This window comes from Erythrolamprus reginae, chromosome 1 (assembly GCF_031021105.1).
Source record: "Erythrolamprus reginae isolate rEryReg1 chromosome 1, rEryReg1.hap1, whole genome shotgun sequence".
Taxonomy (NCBI): Eukaryota; Metazoa; Chordata; class Lepidosauria; order Squamata; family Dipsadidae; genus Erythrolamprus; species Erythrolamprus reginae.
In genome coordinates this window covers 393,507,126-393,528,054 of record NC_091950.1, presented here as the reverse complement: position 1 = coordinate 393,528,054, position 20,929 = coordinate 393,507,126, and the positions used below count along the sequence as shown (strand labels likewise).

Genomic DNA, 20,929 nt, shown 5'->3' with positions numbered 1-20,929 from the left:
CGATCGATATAATAAGCTCCCGAATCTCCTGTCCACTCACCGCGGTCAGCTGCTGAGCGAGGAGGAGGTGGAGAGGCAAGAGGTGGGGAGGAAAGCGGGCCTGCAATTGGCCCCTTTCTTTGCCGCCTTTAGGGAGAGAAACTGCTGCTGCCCTATGGCAGAGCAGCAACAGTGTGAGAGATACAAAGAGGGAGAGTTAGAAAGAGAGTATGAGAAAGAGAGAAGAGAGAGAGAAAGAAAGCAAGAGAAAGAGAAAAAGAGAGGGACAGAGAGAAAAAGAGAGAGAGAGAGAGAGAAAGAGGGAGAGAGAGAGGGAGAGAGAAAGAAAGAGGGAGAGATGGAAAGAGAGAGAGAGAGAGAGAAATGAGAAATGATGGAGGGAAAGAACGAGGGAGAGGAAAATGAAACAAATGAGAGAAAAGGAAGAGGGAAGAGAGAAGTGGAGAGGAAGGAGGGAGGGAGGGAGGGAAGGAAGGAAGGAAGAAGAAATGGAGGGAGTTTGTTGATTTAAGTTTAAATTTACTTATTAATAAAGAAGTATAAATTACTTAATTACTTAATTATTATTAATTACTTATTACTTCTTCTTTATTTTAAATATTGTATTTGTTCCCATTTTATTTTTTACTTTAAATAAGGTATGTGCAGTGTGCATAGGGATTTGTTCATAGGTTTTTTTTTAATAGTCCGGCCCTCCAGCAGTCTGAGGGACAGTGAACTGGCCCCTGTGTAAAAGGTTTGGGGACCCCTGCTCTTGAGGAAAGGATATTGCAAACTCTCCATTCCTAACCCACTCTGAGGCCAGCCAGAAGTGGTACAGTAGTCCCTCGCTATACCGCGCTTCACCTACTGCGGCTTCACTTCATCGTGGGTTTTCAAGAAATATTAATGAGAAAAATCATTCGCGGATCTTCGCTGGTTCGTGGGTTTCTGAGGAAGTCGATCGGCAGATTTAAACAGCCCGCCGAACTCGATCGGCAGGTTTTTTAAAAAAAATAAAATCTAAAATTGTAAATACTGTATTTAAATACTGTATCTAAAATAAATACTGTGTGGGAAGGGTTTATAAACACTTAAAACAATGAAAACTTACCAAACAATTACAATATAAATACTTAAATAAGTACTATCAGTCAATAAATTCCCCATCGCAGATTTCACCTATCGCGGCCGGGTCTGGAACGTAACACCAGCGATAGGTGAGGGACTACTGTATTTGCTGGTTCTCCGAACTAATCAAAATTTCTGCTACCAGTTCTCTTTTTTTTATTAAAGGTTTTTATTTGTAAAACACAGACATAAACAGTAAGACAAACAAACACTAAAAAAAAAGAAAAACGATTTGGACAGTTTTGTGATGTACCTTTATTACAATTCTAATACGCAGACCATACTTACATCATATAGATAAAATCTAGGTAATGATCTTAATTAGGTATATCTATCTTTTTTCCCTTTTATGTCCGAAAACTATTATTTTTATTCCCCTATTACTTATGAATTCTCTTGTTCTTTTTTTTCTCTTCCCCTTCTTCCTAGCCATTCATAAAATTTATCCCAACAGTTGGCAAATTCTTCCTCATTTTTGTTTTTTATTTTCTTAGTTAAGATGTCCATTTCTGCACGTGCAGTTAATAATAATAATAATAATAATAATAATAATAATAATAATAATAATAATAATTTATTAGATTTGTATGCCGCCCCTCTCCAAAGACTCGGGGCGGCTCACAACAATAATAAAAAACAATATTATAGTGAAACAAATCTCATATTAAAAAAGAAGCATATAATATCATATTTAAAAACCAAACAACACATACATACCAAACACACAATATAAAGAGCCTGGGGGAAAGGTGTCTCAACTCCCCCATGCCTGGAGGTATAGTGGGTCTTGAGTAGTTTACAAAAGACAAGGAGGGTGGGGGCAGTTCTAATCTCCAGGGGGAGTTGATTCCAGAGGGCTGGGGCTACCCCAGAGAAGGCTCTTCCCCTGGGGCCTGCCAAACGACATTGTTTAGTCGACGGGACCCGGAAAAGGCCAACTCTGTGGGACCTTATTTTTTCAACAGTGTCTTCTTCAGTGGGTATAGTTTCCTTTTTCCAATATTGTGCTACCAGTTCTCCAGAACCTGTCAGAAGAACCTGCTGAATTTTGTACTGCCCCCACCGTCCTTGCCTTCCATATGAACTTGAAGACGCATTTGTGCCAACAGGCCTGGGGACACTAACCATAAGGCCCTGCCTATGGATGAATGTATGTTGAATGGAAAGTATTTTGGTGGATTGGAATGACTGTTTTTAAATTAAATTGGAGTTTTAGATTGGTTTGAGTTATTATTGGATTTTATAATTGTATTGTTTTTACATGTTGTAAGCCGCCCCGAGTCCTCAGAGAGGGGCGGGATACAAATCCAATAAAATAAATAACTAAATAAATACATTTCACCCCTGGTCAAGCTCTTTCTGTATCTTAAGCCTATCTTCTGGAGTGTTGGCTATTCGCGCTCAATGTTAAATGGATGGGAAGGAAAAATAAGCAGAAGTCAGTAATATTTTGTTGGATTCATTGTCTAGTCATGAATAAACCATTCTCTTCAGAAACCATCTGTGTTGGGAACTCAAGTCTTCCCACCATAATCTTTCTCACATACTGTCAACAGACTCAAACTCAACCCTGATAAGACGGAGTGGCTGTGGGTTTTGCCTCCCAAGGACAATTCCATCTGTCCGTCCATCACCCTGGGGGGGGAATTATTGACCCCCTCGGAGAGGGTCCGCAACTTGGGCCTCCTCCTCGATCCACAGCTCACATTAGAGAAACATCTTTCGGCTGTGGCGAGGGGGGCGTTTGCCCAGGTTTGCCTGGTGCACCAGCTGCGGCCCTTATTTGGACCGGGAGTCACTGCTCACAGTCACTCATGCCCTCATCACCTCGAGGCTCGACTACTGTAATGCTCTCTACATGGGGCTACCTTTGAAAAGTGTTCAGAAACTTCAGGTCGTGCAGAATGCAGCTGCGAGAGCAATCATGGGCTTTCCCAAATATGCCCATGTTACACCAACACTCCGCAGTCTGCATTGGTTGCCGATCAGTTTCCGGTCACAATTCAAAGTGTTGGTTATGACCTATAAAGCCCTTCATGGCACCGGACCAGATTATCTCAGGGACCGCCTTCTGCTGCACGAATCCCAGCGACCAGTTAGGTCCCACAGAGTGGGTCTTCTCCGGGTCCCGTCAACTACACAATGTCGCTTGGCAGGACCCAGGAAAAGAGCCTTCTCTGTGGCGGCCCTGGTCCTCTGGCACCAACTCCCGCCCAGAGATTAGAATTGCCCTCACCCTCCTTGCCTTTAGTAAGCTTCTTAAAACCCACCTCTGCCGCCAGGCATGGGGGAACTGAGATACTCTTTGCCCCTAGGCCTTTACAATTTTATGCATGGTATGTCTGTATGTATGTTTGGTTTTATAATAAGGGTTTTTAACTGCTTTAATATTGGATTGTTATATGCTGTTTTTATTTTATTTTATTTATTTATTTATTATTTAGATTTGTATGCCGCCCCTCTCCGCGAACTCGGGGCGGCTCACAACAAACAATATAAACAATCGTACAAATCCAAATAAATTCAATAAATTTAAGTATTTAAAATAGTTTTAAAAAGAACCCCACTATATTAACAAGCACACACACAAACATACCATACATAAATTGTACGTGGCCGGGGGAGGTGTTTCAGTTCCCCCATGCCTGACGACAAAGGTGGGTTTTGAGAGCTTTACGGAAGGCAGGGAGAGTAGGGGCAGTTCTAATCTCCGGGGGGAGTTGGTTCCAGAGGGCCGGGGCCGCCACAGAGAAGGCTCTTCCCCTGGGGCCCGCCAACCGACATTGTTTAGTTGACGGGACCCGGAGAAGGCCCACTCTGTGGGACCTAATCGGTCGCTGGGATTCGTGCGGCAGAAGGCGGTCTCGGAGATATTCTGGTCCGATGCCATGAAGGGCTTTAAAGGTCATAACCAACACTTTGAATTGTGACCGGAAATTGATCGGCAGCCAATGCAGACTGCGGAGTGATGGTGAAACATGGGCATACCTAGGTAAGCCCATGACTGCTCTCGCAGCTGCATTATTACTGTTGTTAGCTACGGAGAAGGGCGGCATACAAATCCAATAAATAAATGAATGAATGAATGAATGAATAAATAAATAAATAAATAAATTTAGCTATCGAATCTCTCATCACAGCCCTAGGTGAGATAATCCTTTGAGTGCCCACTTTCCCACCTGCCCACTGCAGCGGCATGCAGAAAAGAGAAACGTACCTTGGTGCCATGATAAAAATCATCCACACAGGTGGCATTCATGAAGGTTTGGTGGAAGTGGGTGCTGGTATCAATGCCGCCAGGAATCACCAGCTTGCCAGTGGCGTCTATGACTTTGGCCCCGCCAGGAATCATGAGTTCACGGCCCACCTGCTGGATGATGCCATTCTCGATATAAACATCAGCTTCGAGGGTGCAGTCATCGTTCACCACTTTCCCCCCTTTGATGAGGATCCTCATTATGGCAGCATTGGCAAGCATGATTCTGAAAAAAAAAATTAAGGCAGCAGATGGGTTAGAGGAAAACTGAATTGGCAAAACACAGTTTCAGGCAAAAGAGCTGATCGCCAAACAACTCTGTGACTTTAACAGTACAACCATTCATTCATTCATTCATTCATTCAGTCAGTCAGTCAGTCAGTCAGTCAGTCAGTCAGTCAGTCAGTCAGTCAGTCCAATACAAATTGAAAGTTAAAGAGAATAAAAACGTGTAGTAGTAAATATCAGGGAAGGGATAGAAGAAGAGATACGAGAATAGAATACATCAATGAACAGTGGAGGAAGGATATATGGATGGGAGAAAACATGTATAAAATATAGGAGAGACAATTGGACAGGGGACGGAAGTCACACTAATTTGTATTTTTCTGCCGCTCACTCCAAAAGGACTCTGAGCGGCTAACTATCGGAATAAATACAACAACAATAAAAACAGTTAAAATCTAATAATAAAAATCAACAATAACAATAATATAAAAAGCATACATACTTACTAAGTACCCTTACTTATTAGTATTATGATTGGTTTTATTTATTTATTTATTTATTTATTTGTTTGTTTGTTTGTTTGTTTGTTTATTTATTTATTTGATTTTTATGCCGCCCTTCTCCTTAGACTCAGGGCGGCTTACAACATGTTAGCAATAGCACTTTTTTAACAGAGCTAGGCTATTGCCCCCACAATCCGGGTCCTCATTTTACCCACCTCGGAAGGATGGAAGGCTGAGTCAACCTTGAGCCGGTGATGAGATTTGAACCGCTGACCTTCAGATCTACAAGTCAGCTTCAGTGGCCTGCAGTACAGCACTCTACCTGCTGCGCCACTCCGGCTCAAGAGTGCTACAAATGTTTAGACTAGAAGTACATTTTTGTCCACCTAACAAGTCCTTCCCAAGAATCAGGGATAGACAGTTGTTGAATAACAACAACAACAACAACAACAACAATAATAATAATAATAATAATAATTATTATTATTATTATTATTATTCAGCAAACATATTTCACCACTGCATCACGCAGTCCTAGGTGCTTGAGGAGCGCCCGATTGGTGATGAAATAAGAAGTCCAGCATGGTGATCTCATTTGCTTTGTTGTATTGTTGAAATACTACTTCTACTACTACTACTACTACTAATAATAATAATAATAATAATAATAATAATAACAACAATAATAATAATTGAGAAAAACAAAGTGACTATCATCAACATCACAATACCAGGAGATAACAAGGTCGATGAAAAGGAACACAAAAAAATTGCAAAATACCAGGACTTAAAAACCGAAATTCAACGATTATGGCACAGACCAGCAGTGGTAATTCCAGTGGTGATTGGAACACTGGATTTTGCCCCCAAAGCATTGGAATGACATTTAAAACAGCTCAAAATTGTCAAAGTCATCATCCATCAAATGCTCAGTTCCGCACATACAGTACTGAGTTTCCAGACGCAGACAACAGGAGCTATGAAAACATACAGATATGCTATGCCAGTATTACATAAAGTTGTGTTCAGTGAAGAGATATGATGGACTCTCGGAAAGCTGGGCTCTCACAACTATATGGACCCCATTTCTGGGCCCAAGAGAAAATAGTTGCGGGCTTTTTTGCCCAACTCACCGCTGACAGGCAAATTGGGACAGGACAGTCTCCCAGTTGAAATACAGTGTTCCCTCGATATTCGCAGGGGATGTGTTCCGAGACCGCCCGCGAAAGTCGAATTTCCGCGAAGTAGAGATGCGGAAGTAAATACACCATTTTTGGCTATGGACAGTATCACAAGCCTTCCCTTAAGACTTTAACCCCCTAAATTACCATTTCCCATTCCCTTAACAACCATTTACTCACCATTATTACTGGTACTCACCATTAAATGAGACACAGTGATCCTGATATTTATAAACATAATTATTTATTAACAATAATTATTTTTTTGTTATTTATTTGCAAAATTTATTAGTTTGGCGTTGACGTATGACGTCATCGGGTGGGAAAAACCGTGGTATAGAAAAAAACCCGCAAAGTATTTTTTAATTAATATTTTTTGAAAAACCGTGGTATAGGCTATTCGCGAAGTTCGAACCCGCGAAAATCGAGGGAACACTGTACTCTTATTATGCATGATTCTAGCTACAGTCCCTTAAAAACAGAGCTGGAAAAATGTACAAGAAAGGGCAACCACCATCACCAAAAGAAGGGCTGGATACCGTAATTTATTTCGCATAAAATGACAACATTTGGGGGCTTCTTAAAAAGGACAAATAAGCAAACATGAAAAATGCAGAAAATGAAGCAGAAAAAATGTTTAATAGTAAAAAAGATGGTATCATTCACTGAAGGCAAATGGGAAAATAAGTTAGAACTTACAATAAGCTTCTCAAATGGCACAATTAAATTAGGAAATTTACTCCCACAAGTTTTAGTGACAACCCAATCTGAGCAAATTAAAAAAGAGGCGAGATGAATTCATGGATAAGAAGGTTTCCAACAGCTACTATTTATTTTGGCATATATTTCTGGAATCAAAGACAGCAGGTTTCATGTCAGTTTGTCAAAGTAGTTCTCCCACTGGAACTAGGAAGGAATTCATTTTGACTCAGGATGATTCCTAACATTTTAATATTACATTTCTTTAAAATATAAATATGCAAGCCACTTTCAAGCTCAATTCATTACTTTTAAAGGACAAAGCAGTTTTTATAAGATCTTAGGAAGCCATCCTTCAAGGGGAGAAATATATTCTTGACTTTTGGGGGGGGGGGGGAATTTATTTATTTATTTATATATTATTTATATTTGTATGCCGCCCCTCTCCGCAGACTCGGGGCGGCTCACAGCATAACACAACAATGTATAACAAATCCAAATATAATTTAAAATATTTAAAAGAACCCCATTTTGCTAACAAACACACACTCAAACATACCATACATAAAATGTACATGCCCGGGGGAAGTGTTTCAGTTCCCCCATGCCTGACGACAAAGGTGGGTTTTAAGAAGTTTACGGAAGGCAGGGAGAGTAGGGGCAGTTCTAATCTCTGGGGGGAGTTGGTTCCAGAGGGTCGGGGTCGCCACAGAGAAGGCTCTTCCCCTGGGGCCCGCCAACCAACATTGTTTAGTTGACGGGACCCGGAGAAGGCCCACTCTGTGGGACCTAATCGGTCGCTGGGATTCGTGCGGCAGAAGGCGGTCTCGGAGATACCCAACTTTGAAGTTGACTCCCCCTTCTCTTCCATTACCCCCACCTCCCACCCACCCCCAGGGATACAAGTAGCAACCATACTGATTTTTTCAGGACTGAATCTAAAAAAAACAACATTCTATTTTTTAAAAAGTATTTATTTTCTGATCAATAAATAGTATTTCTATGTCACTTATTTTGTAATGATGGATGCTGGTCAGAAATTATAGAAATCCATCAGAATTTTTTTTTCCTGTACTGCCGCAACCACAAAATCTATTTCCATAAAAAAGACTCCAACTGTCAGCTACCTTGAACAGAATTCATCACTCAACACCAGAAACTCCCCTTTGCCATGAAGTCTAGCTAACCTGACAGCTACAGACATGGCGGGACCCAGAGAACTCACAAGCAAGTAGTCTTGCATCCCCACAATCAGAACTAAGATCCGGATCAGTGTTTCTCAAACTTAATTTGTGTGGATTTGAACTCCCAGAATTCTGTGGTTAGTATGCTGGCTGGGGATTCTGGGAGTTGAAGTCCACACTCTTGAACTTCCTAAGTTGAGGAACATTAATCTAGAAGAGAGAGAGAGAGATCAGTCTTATTCTAAACAAAAGCTAATGTTTTGTTTGTGTGGACAAGTATATTCATACTTCCACCTCTTATTATTTATTTGTTTATTTATTGTCAAGCGTGTATATGATGACAAACAAAGTATAAACATGATTGTGAATATGTAAGAAGTACAAAATGGTTATGAGTACATGATAATACTACAATACTAGACAACAGAGTATCAACAGTAAAGGCCTTCAAATTTCTAGGTTTGATCATATTGCAAGATCTAAAAGGGACACCTAGCATCAAAAATGTCATCAAAAATACACAACAAAGTACAGTGATCCGCGCCGCTTCCCAGCTGAGTCCTGAAGCCAATTCGCTTCAGGACTCAGCTGGGAAGCGGCGAGAATGAACGGCGTGGGCAGGCGAAGGGCGCGCGGGCGCGCGGGCAGGCAGGCAGCGGACAAGCCGTTTGCTCGCACCGCTCGCTCGCGCCGCTTCCCAGCTGAGTCCTGAAGCCAATTCGCTTCAGGACTCAGCTGGGAAGCGGCGAGAATGAACGGCGTGGGTGGGCGAAGGGCGGGCGGGCGGCAGCGAGGAGTTTGCGTGGGCGGTGGGGAAACTCCTCGCTGATGCCCGCCGCTCGCCCTCCCGCCAGCAAGAGGGGGAAGACCTAGGGAAGCCGCCCAGCAGCTGATCTGCCCGGTGCCATCTACGCATGCGTGCCCATAGAAAAAAGGGCGCGCATGCGCAGATGGTGTTTTTACTTCCGGGTTGCAAAATCGCCATATAGCCGTTTCGCAATGATCGGGATCGCAATACCCGGGGGATCACTGTATCTTCTTTCTTTGCCAACTCAGAAAGCTCAAACTGCCTAAGGAGCTGCTGATACAGTTCTACAGAGGAATTATTGAGTCTGTCATCTGCACCTTTATAACCGTCTGGTTAGTTTCTGCTACCTAACAAGACAGATACAGACTTCAGAAGATAATCAGAACTGCAAAAAACCCCAATTGCTACCAACCTACCTTCCATTGAGGACCTGTATACGTACTGCATGAGTCAAAAAGAGGGCTGTACCTTGTTTCAACTTCTACCCTCAAAACGATACTATAGAAAAGAGCCGGGGTGGCGCAGCAGGTAGAGTGCTGTACTGCAGGCCACTGAAGCTGACTGTAGATCTGAAGGTTAGCGGTTCAAATCTCATCACTGGCTCAAGGTTGACTCAGCCTTCCATCCTTCCGAGGTGGGTAAAATGAGGACCCGGATTGTGGGGGCAATAGGCTGGCTCTGTTAAGAAGTGCTATTGCTAACATGTTGTAAGCCGCCCTGAGTCTAAGGAGAAGAGCGGCATAAAAATTGAATGAATGAATGAATAAATGAATGAATGAATAAATAAATAAATAGAATAGAATACTACACACCAAGACAACTAGATACAAGAACAGTTTCCCCCCCCGAACGCCATCATTCTGCTAAACAAATAATTCCCTCAAAACTGTCAAACTATTTATTACACCCGCACTACTATTAAACCTCTCATCGTTCATTCACCCATCTCCTACCACTAATGACTGTATGACTGTAACTTTGTTGCTTGTATCCTTATGATTTATATTGACTGGTTCCTAATATGATTTGATTGCTTGTATCCAGACTATCATTAAGTATTGTATCATGTGATTCTTGATGAAAGTATATTTTTCTTTTATGTACGCTGAGAGCATATGCACCAAGACAAATTCCTTGTGTATCCAATCACACTTGGCCAATTAAAAAAATATGTTCTGTTCTGTTCTATTTCTGTTCTGTTCTATTCTACACCAAAAAGTGAGAGGTAGAAAAGTCCAATGGCTACAGTGATTCTTGTGATAAATCTACAGCCATGCAGTTTCAACGGGGCTGATAGTGGGGAACAAGGAAAAAGTTTTGCAGAATTTGCTAAAATAAGGCACCCCCCCCCCCAAAATAAGGTGTAGTCAAGTTTACATACAGTACGGTGGAAAAACATACGGTACCATTCAAAGCTGTTCATAGCGGTACCGTAATAATGTGGCGTCCCCTGCTGGCACCTTCCATCGCTTTGTACCGTCCAGTACAGCAGACAGTCTGCTGCTGTCTCACCGCCATTACAGTCTCCACTACAGTGCGTAGACTGTAGTTCCTCTGGTGGCTGGAAGCTGCAATAGCAGGAGTATACTGTTGTACCATATAACTGCCGTTGTTTGTGTGTGTGGGTGCCATACTGACAGGTACCGTACCGTAATCAGTGTACCGTACGGTACACTTTCTTTGGGGGTGTCAGCTTTTCTGCCTGTGAATTTGTCTTATTTGAGAAACATAAGGCACCCCCCGAAAATAAGACGTAGAAAAACTTTTGGAGCAAAAATTAATATAAGACAGTGTCTTATTTTCGGGAAAACACGGTAGATTTGTATACATATTGTTTTGTATTACATGTTGTGAGCCGCTCCGTGTTCTCGGAGAGGGGCGGCATACAAGTCTATTATTATTATTATTATTATTATTATTATTATTATTATTGTTGTTGTTGTTGTTGTTGTTATTATTATTATTATTATTATTATTATTATTATTATTATTATTATTCAGGTGGATTTTGCACTGTCTTGGAGAGAAATGGTGGAAACAGGCTCCAGAACAACTGCATTCAACAGCTTTGAGTTTGACAACTTTTAAGTTATAAAACTGCGGCTATAACTTTGTCTCTTCTCATAGCAGCTGAACACATCAGAGCAACAACTGAGGAAGAAAACCCAGATTTATGTAGTGGTCATCTTGGAAGATTGACATACAGAGCACAGAGCTGTGCAAAATGCAACTATCTAACAACGACCTTAAAAATGGATTACTCTCACTAGAATAGAAAACTGAGGCTTTCTCACCAGCAGGACACCAGAAGTTTATGGATCAAGTCCTCGGAGGAATAGCAGCAAGTCCTGCAGCTCCCAGGCAAGAGAATCCAACTCTAATCTAGTTATTCAGATTTTACCCTTGAGGAATTCTTAGATTCACTACTAGATTTCGATACTACAAAGCTGCTGAAAAAGCTGCAGTCTTTTAAAAATTTCTTCCAGTTAAGAACTCTAAAATTCGGGCACCTCAAAAACAAAGGACTATAAAGTATTTACTAGGAGGATACACCTGGCTCCTTTTCATGAAGGAAGAAAATGGGTTGCTCTAGCATTTGGCTGGTGAAAGGCTGGAGATAGACAGCTGCTTTCAAAATGTATTCAAAGGCTGTGCCTGAGAAATTCAGAAATGAATTATTTTCCTTTCAACTGAAGCCATGGAAGAATTATGCAAAACAAAAAGCACTTGTACTTGGCCACCTTATCCAGCTTTTAGAAACACAGAAGATTGACAGCAGAAAAAGACGTCATGGTCCATCTAGTCTGCCCTTATACCATTTCCTATATTTTATCTTAGGATGGATATATGTCTATCCCAGGCATGTTTAAATTCAGTTACTGTGGATTTACCAACCACGTCTGCTGGAAATTTGTTCCAAGCATCTACTACTCTTTCAGTAAAATAATATGTTCTCCCCTTGCTTCTAATCTTTCCCCCAACTAACCTCAGATTGTGCCCCCTTGTGCTTGTGTTCACTTTCCTATCAAAAACAATTCCCTCCTGAACTTGATTTAACCCTTTAAAATATTTAAAGGTGTATATAACATATATAAAGGTGCCAGGTGTATTCTCTTCCTTTGCAAAGCCAACAACACATCACCTACACATCACCAAGTCTAGAAACTCCTCTAATCAAAGAATTGGAGCAAGGGTAACAGGAAAGTCCTCCTTTGTAATCATGAGACTCTACAGCGCTATCCGTTAAAAAGACAATCCTGGGTTCCTTATTACTCCTAAGTATTTTGATTTGGATTAAAGCAGGTACCTGATTTTTAAAAAGAAAAAAAAATCCAGAGAGGAAGCAATATCATTTGACAGTACTGTATTTGACCAACTGAAGTTGCATAAAACTGCTGCAAACATTCAGGTTTGAACAATTCTCGTCAAGTAAATTGAATCTGCAGAATCTCTTGGAGTAAAAATAATATTTATTTATTTATTTATTTATTTATTTATTTATTTATTATTTGATTTGATTTGATTTGTATGCCGCCCCTCTCCGTATACTCGGGGCGGCTAACAACAATAATAAGACAATATAAACAAATCTAATATTTAAGTTTAAGTTAAATTAAAAAACCCTAATTTAAGAAACCAATCATACAGACAGACATACCAAGCATAAATTTTATAAGCCTGGGGTAAGGGAATATCTCAATTCCACCATGCCTGATGACAGAGGTGGGTTATAAGGAGCTTACGAAAGGCAAGGAGGGTGGAGGCAACTCTGATCTCTTGGGGGAGTTGGTTACAGAAGGTCGGGGCCACCACAGAGAAGGCTCTTCCCCTGGGTCCCGCCAGATGGCATTGTTTAGTCGACAGGACCCGGAGAAGGCCAACTCTGTGGGACCTAACTGGTCGCTGGGATTCGTGCGGTAGAATAATCCAAAAATGGAATTACTTCCAGAAATTATGAGAGACTGCCGAACTGACTTTTGACCTATTAGTACTGGGTCTTCTGATTTGCCTATTCTCTTTTGTATTACAATGTGCTTATATCCCAAGCCCCATTGCCATCTCCTTTCCCTCTTTCGGGACTCCTCTAAATGTTTGTATCCCCTATATTTCCATACTTGCCTGCTTCTACTTGCCACAGTTAGGTCCCACAGAGTGGGTCTTCTCCGGGTCCCGTCAACTAAACAATGCCACTTGGCGGGACCCAGGGGAAGAGCCTTCTCTGTGGCGGCCCCGGCCCTCTGGAACCAACTCCCCCCAGAGATTAGAATTGCCCCCACCCTCCTTGCCTTTCATAAGCTACTTAAAACCCACCTCTACCGCCAGGCATGGGGGAATTAAGACTTTTTCTCCCCCTAGGCCGTCACAACTGTATATATGGTATGCTTGTATGTATGTTTGGTTTTTATATATTAAGGGGTTTTAATTTGCTTTTAGTATTGGATTTTATTGTACATTGTTTATGATTGTTGTTAGCCGCCCCGAGTTTTCGGAGAGGGGCGGCATACAAATCCAATAAAACTAAACTAAACTAAACTAACACTCGCTGTAACCAGATTCCCCTCCCACTTTCAGTTTTAAGAAAGTGTTAAGACCTAAGACCACTGCCCAAGGATTATTTAGTACACAGGTGGCACCGAATGCTTCCCAGTAGCAGCTTGGGACTAATAAATGCCAGTTTTTCTTCTCCCCAGGGACAGAAGCAACAAAGAGATAATGAAAAAACCCCACAGCACAGAGAAGTCTTTGTGTCTTAGAATGAAAAAAACAGCCCTTATCCCTTTTGTCCCATCTCTATTGTTCACACTCCCTTCTGCTAGCTACCCAGTGTATTTATTTCCCCCTAGAAAAAACCCAGAGGGCTTTTTCTTCTAAGCCCCAAGGGTTACCTTAAGGGTATTATTAAGACAGTAAGATAATGAAAAGGATTCTCCAACATCATTTGCAAAGCTGCTAAGCCTATTGCGTGGATCCTAGATGCAGCTTTAGATTAAAAGAGCAGGAGTTTATGATTGCAAATGGATCCCTTTCCCTCAATCCCAAGACTAGATTCAGCTGGAGGCTACCTGTGAAATCAGAGGTGGGCTGCTAAGGTGGAATGGTGACATGGGCTCACTCCCTTGGCTCTGAGTTCTAGCGGAGTCCATGCAATTTTGCTACCTGTAGCAGTAACCACAGCAACACAAGAGCACACAACAGATTTAAACTTAATATTAACCGCTCCAAACTTGACTGTAAAAAATATGACTTCAGTAACCGAGTTGTCGAAGTGTGGAACTCATTACCGGACTCCATAGTGTCATCCCCAAACCCCCAACACTTTACCCTTAGATTATCCACAGTTGACCTATCCAGATTCCTAAGAGGTCAGTAAGGGGCGAGTACAAGTGCACTAGAGTGCCTTCCGTCCCCTGTCCTATTGCTCTCCTATATCTCCTATACCTTTCTTCTATTCCTATACTATTCTTTCATTGATATGTTCTATTCCTATATCTTCTCTTCTTTCTTAGATATATCTTACTATGAGTACAGTGTTCCCTCGATTTCTGCGGGGGATGCGTTCCGAGACCGCCTGCGAAAGTCGAATTTCCGCGAAGTAGAGATGCGGAAGTAAATACACCATTTTTGGCTATGGACAGTATCACAAGCCATCCCTTAACACTTTAAACCCCTAAATTACCATTTCCCATTCCCTTAACAACTATTTATTCATCATTATTACTGGTACTCACCATTGAATAAGACACTTAGTGATCCTGATATTTATAAACATAATTATTTATTAACAATAATCATTTTTTTTGTTATTTATTTGCAAAAATTATTAGTTTGGCGATGACATATGACATCATTAGGTGGGGAAAACCGTGGTATAGGAAAAAAACCGCGAAGTATTTTTTAATTAATATTTTTTGAAAAACCGTGGTATAGGCTATTCGCGAAGTTCGAACCCGCGAAAATCGAGGGAACACTGTATCTCCTCTATAACTTTCATTATGTATTTTAGAAACATAGAAGACTGACGGCAGAAAAAGACCTCATGATCCATCTAGTCTGCCCTTATACTATTTTATGTATTTTATCTTAGGATGGATCTGTGTTTATCCCAGGCATGTTTAAATTCAGTTACTGTGGATTTACCAACCACATCTGCTGGAAGTTTGTTCCAAGGATCTACTACTCTTTCAGTAAAATAATATTTTCTCATGTTGCTTTTGATCTTTCCCCCAACTAACTTCAGATTGTGTCCCCTTGTTTTTATGTTCACTTTCTTAGTAAAAACACTTCCCTCCTGAACCTTATTTAACCCCTTGACCATTCCACCTTAGCAGCCCACCTCTGTGTGCAATGTCTGAGTAGGAACTCCTCCTTCTTGCACCTGGGCACTAGAAGAACCACTGAAATAAAGTTAGACACCCCCCCCACACACACACACACAAAAAGTGATGCAGAGCATGGGGATCAGTTTGTTTACATCTAATTTCTCCCTCTAGGGATGTTTTTTTAAAAAAGTGCTTCACCCCAACTGCTTCAGGCACTTTGTACATTTGCAACTAAACTCTCCCAAAACACACAATACTCATGATCGTAGTACAGTTGCACAAGACAAGCTATTATCTATACCAGTGGTGGCGAACCTTTTATTCCTCCGGCGCCGAAAAAGCGTGGGTGCACACTATCACACATGAGCGAGTGCCCACACCCATAATTCAATACCTGGGGAGGCCAAAAACAGCTTCCCCCTGACCTCTGGAGCCCCTCTGGGGGCCACAAACGGCCTGTTTCCCAACTTCTGATGGGCCCAGTAGGCTTCCCTGGAGCCAAGGGAGGGAAAAATGCTGTCCCCCATCCCCCTGTAGGGTCTCTGGAAGCCAAAAACGCCCTCCCAGAGCCTCTGTATGGCCCAAAAATAAGCTGGCTGGCACACACATGCATGTTGGAGTTGAGCTAGGGCAACGGCTGGTATGCCAGCAGATATGGCTCCGCGTGCCATCTGTGCCACCTGTGGCATAGATTCACCATCACTGATGTATACCTATGAATACAACTTCAAGGGTGTCAAGCTGGTGGCCCTTGGGCCGGATATATCAAGGGCAGTCCAAGCCCAGGCCAGTTATGCAAAGGGAAGGAACACTCCAATACGTCATGTGATGACAACATAACAGACAGAATTTGACACCTGTGAATTAGATCATCTAGATATGGTATTCCTTCATTCCAAATATTAACTTTTGAAAGATATTTCCACAAAAGGAGGGCCATTTCAGTGGAACAAAGCCAGAACTAGATATACTTTTGTTAGGATCTGAGAGATCAGATGGATACTGTTCTTGCAGTAAGCCAAAACAAATGAATGACATTACAGCTTACAGAGCGAGAAGTAAACACAGACAACAGAGTTTATTCATAACATTCAAGCTTTACATGTGCAAAGCAATTAAGAAGCATTTCTGGGATGGCACAGGTCCATGAACGATTGGGTGAGTTATAAATATTTGAATTGGAACAGATTAGCAATAGCAAATAGCACAGAGACTTATACAGTGGTAACTCGTCTTACAAACGCCTCGTCATACAAACTTTTCAAGATACAAACGCAGGGTTTAAGATTTTTTTGCCTCTTCTTACAAACTATTTTCACCTTACAAACCCACGGTCGCCACTGGGATGCCCCGCCTCCAGACTTCCGTTGCCAGTGAAGCACCCGTTTTTGCGCTGCTGGGATTCCCGAGGCCCCCCTCCATGGGAAACCCCACCTCCGGACTTTCATGTTTTTGTGATGCTGCAGGGGAATCCCAGCAGGGGAATCGCAGCAACACAAAAATGGGCGCTTCGCTGGCAACGGAAGTCCGGAGGTGGGGTTTCCCAGCGAGGGGAGCCTCAGTGAAATCACATAAACACAAAGGTCAGGATGTGAGGTTTTGAGGACTTTGGTGTTTTTGCGATGCTGCGATTTCCCTGATGCTCCCTTCGCTGGGAAACCCCACCTCCGGACTTCCATTGCCAGTGAAGTGCTTGTTTTTGCAATGCTGGGATTCCCCTGAAGCATCACAAAAACACAGAAGTCCGGAGGTGGCATTTCCCATGGAGGGGAGCCTCAGGGGAATTCCCAGTAGCGTAAAAACAAGTGCTTCGGCTGGCAAAAGGGGTGAATTTTGGACTTGCACGCATTACAGTGGTCCCTCGATCATCGCGAGGGTTCCGTTCCAGGACCCCAAGCGATGATCGATTTTTCGCGAAGTAGCGGTGCGGAAGTAAAAACACCATCTGCGCATGCGCAGATGGTGTTTTTACTTCCACCGCCGCCCGCCCTTCGCCCGCCCACCCCGTTGCTCGCGCCTGGGGTTTCCCCGCGCGCGTGCCGCCCGCCCACGCTGTTGCTGGGGCCGCTTCCCAGCTGGGGAGCGGAGCTGGGGTTTCCCCAAGCGCGCGCGCGTTGCTGGGGCCGCTTCCCAGCTGGGGAGCGGAGCTGGGGTGTCCCCAAGCGCGCGCGCACCGCCCGCCCACCCACGCTGTTGCTGGGGCCGCTTCCCAGCTGGGGAGCGGAGCTGGGGTTTCCCCAAGCGCGCGCGCGTTGCTGGGGCCGCTTCCCAGCTGGGGAGCGGAGCTGGGTTTTCCCCAAGCGCGCGCGCACCGCCCGCCCGCCCACGCTGTTGCTGGGGCCGCTTCCCAGCTGGGGAGCGGAGCTGGGGTGTCCCCGCGCGTGCCGCCCGCCCGCCCACGCCGTTGCTCGCGCTGCCGCTGGGGTCTTACCGGGGCAAGAGGGGGAAGACCCAGGGAAGCCGCCCAGCTTCCCAGCTGGGGAACTCCACCATCTACGCATGCGTGGCCATAGAAAAAAGGCACGCATGCGCAGATGGTGGAGTTTACTTCCGGGTTGAAAACTCGCGAAATAGCCCTTTCGCGATGCTCGAGGACGCGAAACTCGAGGGTTCACTGTAATCGCTTTTCCATTGATTCCTATGGGAAACATTGTTTCGTCTTACAAACTTTTCACCTTAAGAACCTCACCCCAGAACCAATTAAGTTTGTAAGACATGGTATCACTGTATACCACTTCACAGTGCTTTATAGCTCTCTCTAAGCAGTTTATAGAGTCAGCATATTGCCCCCAACAATCTGGGTCCTCATTTGACCCACTTTGGAAGGATGGAAGGCTGAGTCAACCTTGAGCCTGGTGAGATTCAAACTGGCAAACTCCTGGCACCTAATGATCAGCAGAAGTAGCCTCCAGTATGCACTTTAACCACTGCGCCACCGCAGCTCTTAATGCATTAGATCCTCTTGCCCAAATGAACGAGAGCAGGGGTGTCAAACTGAAGGCTCAACAGCCGGATCCGGCCGGCGGGGTGCTTAGATCTGGCCCGTGGGATCGCCCTGGAAACAATGAAGGACCAGCTCATAGTGTCTCTTGCCAGGGAAAATGGAGCTCCCAAGGGCCGTATGCAGCCCACCCAATCTTCGTTTTCACCAGCAGAAGGTTGCAGGAGGCCACCAGAGCTGAAAACAGAGCTTGAGAGCCCTTTTTCACTGGCAGAGAGCTTGTTTGTACACAAGTGACATTGAGCTGGCCATGCCCCCTGCCCCTCCCCAAGGTCAAACACAACCCTAATGCATCCATCTATGAAATTGAGTTTGACACCCCTGAACTAGAGACAAGAAAAGAGTTCTTATCCTCAAATGAACCACAAAACAGACACAAATATTTTACAGTTGAAGTAAAGCAGAGAAGCTTGACCAGTTGGGCGCTGGTATTTAGAGGCAGGAGGAGGGCATCCTACAGATTGCTACTAATAACATATACAAAACCCAGAGAGAATCCATCCATTAAAACGTGCCTGCAAAGATCGGGCACCAGATATTTCTCTTTCACAAAGTGCCAGCAATTTTCAATAATGACTGGTGCATTGCAGCAGGGAGATGAAAGCAGGTTTTGTTTTGGTGTGTTCTCTCTCTCTCTCTTTTTGACAGGAGCTGTTGGTGAAAGCTTAATGAGCAAAGGGGTTTGAAAAGATTCCAAGCAATGACAGCAGTTGATTTTTATACAGCTCTTTGTTTTGAAGTCCATGTAGTGAATGTTGACAGTCTGTTGAAGACAAGAATCATTGCAGAGATCTGAAGGTAGGCAAAGGAGCAGTACATCTGTGGCCTCTTTTAGGCATTTCTAGGGCAAATGATGGGCTCAGTTTTCCAACGCTGTCAAGGAAGCCACATTTGGTGTAAAAACGTATCAGGAAAGACTTAATGAACTCAATCTGTATAGTCTGGAGGACAGAAGGGAGAGGGGGGGGGGAATGATTGAAACATTTAAATATGTTAAAGGGTTAAACAAGGTCCAGGAGGGAAGTGTTTTTAATAGGAAAGTGAACACAAGAACAAGGGGGTACAATCTGAGGTTAGTTGGGGGGGGGGAAATCAGAAGCAATGTGAGAAAATATTATTTTACTGAAAGGGTAGTAGATGCTTGGAACAAACTTCCAGCAGACGTGGTTGGTAAATCCACAGTAACTGAATTTAAACCTGCCTGGGATAAACATATATCCACCCGAAGATAAAATACAGGAAATAGTATAACGGCAGACTAGATGGACCGTGAGGTCTTTTTCTGCCGTCAGTCTTCTGTGTTTCCATGTTTAAAACCTAGGAGGACACAAGTCAAAAATGGTCTCCAGTCACCATCTTCTAGAACCATGATGGCGAGCCTATGGTACGCATGTCATAGGTGGCACACAGCCATATCAGAGGGCACACACGAATCCCAGCGGCCAGTTAGGTCCCACAAAGTGGGTCTTCTCCGGGTCCCGTCAACTAAACAATGCCACTTGGTGGGACCCAGGGGAAGAGCCTTCTCTGTGGCGGCCCCGGCCCTCTGGAACCAACTCCCCCCAGAGATTAGAATTGCCCCCACCCTCCTTGCCTTTCGTAAGCTGCTTAAAACCCACGCATGGGGGAATTAAGACTTCTTCTCCCCCTAGGCCGTTACAACTGTATGCATGGTATGTTTGTATGTATGTTTGGTTTTATATATTAAGGGGTTTTAATTTGCTTTTAGTATTGGATTTTATTGTATATTGTTCATGATTGTTGTTAGCCGCCCTGAGTTTTCGGAGAGGGGCGGCATATAAATCCAATAAACTTGAACTTTAACTTGAACAAGGCACTGCCCTATGTCAAGTTCCTCTCAAGGCCGTTCCGCCCTCCAGAGGCTTCAGGGCAGCTTCCTGAAGCCCTGGGGTGCGAAAAACAGCTCAACAGGCAAACCAGAAGCTTGGAAAAGGGACTTCCGGTTTGCCTGTTGTGCTGTTTCTTGCACTCCGGGGCTTCAAGGAAGCTTCCCCGAAGGCTCCAGAGTACGAAAAACAGCATAACGGGCAAACCGGAAGTCTGTGTTTCCGAACTCTCAGTCTGCTTGTTTGACTGTTTTTTCACTGTCCTAGGCTTCAGTGAGGCCTGTATGCATGCGTGGGGATGGGGGCGAATTGTCCGCATTCTCAGGGAATGGGCATGCATGGGGGGGAGGAAATGGGTGTGGGCATGTACACACGTGCTAGCACATCCACGCACAACCTTTTAGCACGCGAACCAAAAATAGGTTCGCCATCACTGTTCTAGAACCTTCCTTGTAGGTTTGCTGTCACTCCTGGGGAATGCGCGAAACCATGAAAGTGGTAAAGGAACAAGAGGCACAGACAGTAATATATACGGTAAGCCCCCTCATTTGTAAACATCTAAATCAGAGACGGGTTCCTCCTGGCTCAGACTGGTTCTACAGAACCGGTAGTAACGTGGCAGCCTGGGTCGCTGGAATCGGCAGTAACCCAGGCCTGCCACGCCCTCAAACCGGTTCTCTCTTGGTTTTTGTTTCTGTGCAAGTGCAAAAGGTTTTTTTTTCAGTACTGTGCATGCGTGTGCCCCTCGCCTTGACCCTGAGTGAAGGGGCAGCGAGGAAAACCAGGACCCAC

The 20,929-nt window shown here is 43.7% G+C and overlaps 1 protein-coding gene across 2 annotated transcripts in view; it reads right to left on the bottom strand.

Annotated features, from left to right (window-relative positions):
- The window catches only part of DPYSL5 (dihydropyrimidinase like 5), an 88,900-nt gene that overhangs the window by 51,934 nt on the left and 16,037 nt on the right, over window positions 1-20,929 (bottom strand). For both annotated transcript variants that reach the window (XM_070741999.1, XM_070742008.1), the window contains exon 2: window positions 4,328-4,592. In XM_070741999.1, the coding sequence (XP_070598100.1) occupies window positions 4,328-4,588 (261 nt within the window). In that variant the 5' untranslated portion in view covers window positions 4,589-4,592. The remainder of the gene's footprint in view (window positions 1-4,327; window positions 4,593-20,929) is intronic.